This window comes from Diorhabda carinulata, chromosome 7, assembly GCF_026250575.1.
Source record: "Diorhabda carinulata isolate Delta chromosome 7, icDioCari1.1, whole genome shotgun sequence".
In the NCBI taxonomy this organism is placed as follows: domain Eukaryota; kingdom Metazoa; phylum Arthropoda; class Insecta; order Coleoptera; family Chrysomelidae; genus Diorhabda; species Diorhabda carinulata.
This window is the reverse complement of record NC_079466.1, coordinates 8,409,160-8,415,159: the sequence shown is the minus strand read 5'-3', so window position 1 is coordinate 8,415,159 and position 6,000 is coordinate 8,409,160. Positions and strand designations below refer to the sequence as shown.

The window sequence follows — 6,000 nt, the reverse complement described above, 5'->3', positions numbered from 1 at the left end:
GGCACCCTCTATATTATCGGCAAATTGATTATTTTCATTTATTAATATTTTTTTAACGTTAGCGTTTCGATTATGATTCCAATGAGATTTGTTGAGATTTTCTCGGACGATTTTGATCTCATGTAATTAATGGACTCATAAATTATTATTTTTTTATTCTGATACTTGATCTTATAAGTGCTCAATGTCTTTGACCCGATTGTATTGCAAAAAACAAAATTTTTATAAGTTTTCAGAACTTCATTTATATCACATGTGGTTGGTAATGCTACGGAAATTAATGCTTGGTATGATATACACCAAAGGTAAGGTCAATGTTGTAATATGCTGCTATTACATACTATAATTGCAGCTAATTGTAAGCCTAGTATTTCCTAAAAATAGTCTTGATAATTTTATTAATTAATAGTTTATTCAATTCCCGAGTTGTTTGACTTGAAAATTAAATGATATCATATAACTAAAATATTTTTATTTGATTAAAAACTCAAGACATATGTTTGCGACATCTGTGAACGTACAGTACAGTTATGCTTTTGTAGAAAGTTACGTTATAGATCTCGTAAAAGAAATAAATTAATAGAGAAGTACGCATGATCAGAAACACATGCTTTATCTACCATATGGGATATTTGACATAACAGGGTTGTTATTTAGTATTAAATCATTGAACAATAAGTTAATGTAAACAAAAATGGCTGCTGCTGGTAGTGAAGATTTGCCAACAAATAACAATTTATTTAGGATAGAAAACAATGATATTGCATCTAGATCACCCTCAGTTTCATCTGTAAATAATTTTGTGTGGACCAGCCTATTGGTATCTAAGCCTGAAAAAAAGATAGGAGTCAAATTCAAAGGTCTGTATAATGTAAATGAACATTCCCAATATTATCAATTCATGCGTATTTTCTCCATATTTGCCAGGTTCATGTTATTTATTAACAATTGTAAATAGGTATACCTACCAACAGTAGAAATAACCTTTATTAATAAAACAAATTGAGGTAAGGTTAGATGTGACTTGTCTAATTATATAGATATTAAGTTCCATTATTATTCTACTTAAGTCAAAAGATCGTAAATATGATCTTTTGACTTAAGGTCAGAATGCTATAGGTCTATCATAACAGTTTTTGTTGTCTTTGATTATTTTACTTAGGATACAAACTTAATTATTGAGCCAATCAATGAATAGTAATTATTATATAGGTATCATAATAAATTCGATTTTAAACAACAAATTTTTGAGTTGAATAAATCTGGTAACTTTGAAACAGCTTGAGATATTAGTTTGGTTTAATGGTTTATCATAAAAGACTAATACCTTTTATTCAATACTGTTAACAAGTTTATGGTTAGTTATATTCATGTATGCATAAGTTTAATAACACTAGTCACACGCTAGTCAATTATTCCCCAAAATTAATATTAAAATGACATTAAAGTAAAATTATTGGATAAAAAATTTTGTTACAAGTATATTTTTGTGTCTCAAAATTGAGAGAAATCCATATTAAAACTGCAGTTATGACAGGAACAGTTAATAAACAATAAGGATATCATACAATATCAGAGCTTTCTAGTACTCCAACATTTTTGGGAAAACTTTCCTTTTTTCTAGTTTCAATAATATTTAATGAATTTCTCTTTCATATTGTCAATCAACTGTGTTTTACAAACCAAAAATAAGGTGTTTTACAAACCAAAAATAATAGTGTCTTATTTGTTTACTTTATACCAGGGCATGTTTAGATTTTCAGTGAGTGTGACAAGTTAAAACTTGCAAATAACTGCTTGATTTGCTTATCATTTTTTAACTGTGAATTATTTCTTCACTGTTTTTGACGTAGATAAGTCCGAGTTAGTCCTGTGGAATGCAAGAACGTGTTAAGATTTATACTTTTTGTTCCAAGACATCTTTTTGTGAAGTTCATATAAGAATTGTTGTTGTTATTGCAAATTCAGACTTGTTTTAAAATGGAATTCGGTTGAAACTCGTGCATTAAACGTAAGTGTTCTTAGTCTAGGCAAAAGTAACCATATCACTGCTCCAGAATTATAAATACCACGATGTACCGTGGACTATAACGTATGCATCCACCAGGAGCTTTGGTGATAGAAAACTTTCAGGGCGGCCTCAAAACAATTTAACTACTGAAGATAAACTTATTTTATTGATCAGTAAACGTAATTGACGATTCACGGGCCTAAAGATAGCAGCTCAGTTCAGTGAATCTAGCAATCTGCCCTTGAGTACTTCTTCAGTGAAAAAGAGATTGTGAGAAGCTGGCATTATTGGAAGAGTAGCAGTGAATAAACCTCTTTTAAGACGTCTAAATAAAATTAAGAGTTTTATGGAGTGATAAGTGATGTTTTTGGGTCTAAGAGAAGAATGTATGTGCACAGCAAAGGAAGAACAGATGTTACATCCATGCTTGGTGGAGACTCGGTGATTTTGGAGTATGTTGTGGAAAGGCGACTGGAGACCTCGTAAAAATTTAAGAGATTTAAAAGAATTGGAATGGAAGAAGATACTGAAAGTAATGATTTTGCCGTCACAGTCGCCCAACCTCAACCCGATTGAGTGGGACAAATTGAACACAGAAGTCAGAAAGCAGTATCTTTTCTACTTCAGATCTTTGTAATATTTTAACAATTGAAAGGAACCAAATAGATGGTTATAGATGATTATTTCTCGAAATTGTTACAGAGAATGCCAAAATCGTGCACCAAAATAATAAAAGCAAAAGGAGCTACATCAATTGAATCAAAAATTTAAATATGTAAAAATTACAGACTATAGTTTTATTCTACTATATTCTTATCTATATATGTTGTTTAGAAAATAAATACCTTAATCGATAATATTGCTCTTATTTGTTGCATATCATGCCAACTATAGGGTGAGTAAAAACTTTTGACTGCTAGTGTACTAGATCATGTTTACATTGAACTTCATATCAGTTTCAGCATTTATTCTGTAGACATATCTCTCTCATTTTTTGACATGATGAACATAATGTATACTATATTCTTTGGTATTACATTGGTGAATTATCTTACTAATAATTTACACCCTGTATATACAGGGTTCTTCCAAATTTATACGACAAAATTCAGGAGGTGATTGCTCGTATGAAATTAAGATGGGTCTATCCTATAATAACATTTCCCCAGCCCTCCCCTTTCCGAGATATCACCTTTAAAAGGTGATGACTAAAATTGAGTTCTTATTTTTTTTCTGAACGTGTGCAGCAATCCATGACACGTAGGTTGCGTTACTGCATTTTGGCTATAGGTGATTATTTCCAGCATTTATTATGAATAATATCAAATTTTACATCTTTACCATTTTCCACTCAATTTATTAAAAAAATTATAAATTATGGTGTTTATTTTTTTAAAGATATTGGTTTTGGGAAACAAATTCAATAATAAAAAATATTTTCAAATAAAACAAGGATTTTATGTTAAAATTTAATTTCATAAAACTTCATCTTGAAAAAAAATTTGATGTGAAACACAGTAAGGGTTGCTAATTTCACCCCCGTATAATGTAACAGAAATGTTGGGAAAATCCCCATGGCTAGACCTTAAGAGCAATCACCTCCTGAATTTAACGCATTAATTTAGAAACACCCTGTATAATACAATTTTTTATGTAAATTTCTGCAACATAAACAAAATTAACAGATGTTTTTTTTCCAAAATGTTACTATCCTTCTGATTATTAAATGTAATCTTGATGTGTGTATAGATTTTATCATAAAAGACATTCAACATTTTCTGACTTTAACACTAGATGGAACCTCTGTACAATGCTTATTGATCCATCTCATTCAAGACATTCCCAGAACTCTGCCCCAGAAATCAATAATTTTTATTTCAAAGTCTCTACTTTAACGAGTGCGGTGTGCTGAGAATGTTGACTCAATTGTTTTCTGAAAGTATTGTTTTGATTGGGTAAATATTTTAAAAAGTTCAAATGAAAGTTCAAGAGCTACCTGCTGAAGCGGGCTCCAATGCCATGGAGCAAGAAATGGCAGGGGCCCAAGACACTATCTATTTGTGTAATTTTCGGGTATCTGTTGATGGAGAATGGTTGTGTTTGAAGGAACTTCAGGATGTAGAATTTAATATGCAGGAGTCAATCACTAAAGCTCTCTCGACTCCTTCACCCGAAATTCCCGTACATCCGTTTGGTATGATTTTGATTTCTTTAAATATAGATGCGATTTTACAAAACGTGACTCATCCTTTGTCGATTCATTGCATTGCAATTCAATTGTTGATAAACAAATAATTTACAAATGAATTATTTGTAAAAAAATTTTTGTTACGAAAAGCTACTAATCAGTTTTATCAGTTAGATGAAAATTACCAAAATATTTGAAAATAGAGAATAAGAATTATCAAAACTAAAAACATGACAACAATTTTATACAGATAAGTAAACTTGTTGCAGGATGTGCAGAATAAAATAATTTACTTAATATTTATCACATGCTATGGAAATTATCATTTAGATAAACTTTCAATCACATATTGACAACTTTGTTAGTACATAAGTACATTCTTGTAAACAGCAGGTTTTATTTATTTGCAGTATTTGTAAAAAAAGCAATATTTCAACCATCAATGTAAATTAGTATTTTTATTATTTTGCAAAATTTGTCATTCCCTTCCATATTTCAAATCGATAGACAAATTGCATTTTCTCCCATTTTCTCATATTATTCAAGTTTGTATCTAATCCTTCAACTGGAAGGATTCAAGTTATAAGAATGTAAGTGAGTTTTAAATGAAATAACAAATTCGCCCTAGTTTCAAAACTTCAACATTAAAAAGATGTTCCTATGAAAATTATTTTGGATTTTGAGATGACCTTTCTTATAGTACCTTATCATCAGATCATCACATAACTCTACAATTTGAGAATCTAATTATAGTTTCCAACAATATAATATTTACTTACCCTATCCTGATGCCTTTCTACCTTCTCAGGTTAGGTGTAAGACTTGTTGGAGTTGAGCCATTTTTGAGACCTTTTTTTTACAGCTGTTCCTATTCTTTCCTGTGTCTTTTGATTTATTCTTGGCATTTTTTCCTCATTCTTCCCCTGACATCTTTATTTCTTCTGCCCAGCTCCTCCACACTCTTCCTTTTTTGTTTTTGTACGTTCGCATTGCTTTTTAAGTTCAAATTTTCTCTTATAACTTTATTTCTTCTTTTATAGTATTTCTTTTATTATTAGTAATCTCATTTCCGGACTTTGTATTTTGCTGGTTTGTTAATATGGCAATTTTTAAACTTGTTCCAAATGTCAGTATCAATATGGCACTTTATTATATATTTCTGTTTTTATTGGTTTTGGTATTTCCATTTTGGCCAGAATCTGTTCAAATAATGTAATAATCCTGTCAATTTAGACATTCGAAGTTACATAAATTCCCATCAAGCCGGAAATCAGTAAAATTGTTTAAAATACAATTGAACATAGAATTTGAATGTTCCCAATCAATTCCGTGTATGGAAATAATTTTATTCATGGTCAAAGATCAAAAAATGAGTTTCGCAATTTTCAGCAAAACTTAGTTTTATCATAAAAATACCTTATACTAATATTGTAGATCATAAAATTATCTACCAAAAACGTATTAATACTTTTTTTCCTACAAGCTACTGTTTCTGAGATATAATGATTCAAAAAGTTGTCGTATTTAATGGTTTCACCAATATATTTTCAGCAATAAATTTTTCTTACAACATTGAAATGAACTGAGACTTGTGAGTATTTGTAAGAAATTTCTGTTGACTGGTTGGAACTGTCATAAGTTCATCAAATAAAATATCAATTGACGAAGATGCTGCTAAAGTTCTGCAGCTTTGGTAGTTCTCATGCAATCATTATAGCCATTAAATACGACAGTAAATCTGAAACATTATAACTTTTTAAGTTTTAGGTTTTTTTGTAGATAATTTTATGATCTACTATTT

General features: G+C 29.9%; 1 protein-coding gene across 4 annotated transcripts in view; it reads left to right on the top strand.

Annotated features, from left to right (window-relative positions):
- Positions 1 to 598: 598 nt before the first annotated feature.
- Positions 599 to 6,000, top strand: part of LOC130896644 (RUN and FYVE domain-containing protein 2) — a 30,375-nt gene continuing 24,973 nt past the window's right edge. For 2 of the 4 annotated variants that reach the window (XM_057804858.1, XM_057804860.1), the window contains exon 1: positions 599 to 860. In XM_057804858.1, the coding sequence (XP_057660841.1) occupies positions 695 to 860 (166 nt within the window). In that variant the 5' untranslated portion in view covers positions 599 to 694. Of the gene's footprint in view, positions 861 to 3,537; positions 4,206 to 6,000 lie in introns of those variants that run through there. The other 2 variants (XM_057804859.1, XM_057804857.1) reach the window with 2 other exon arrangements.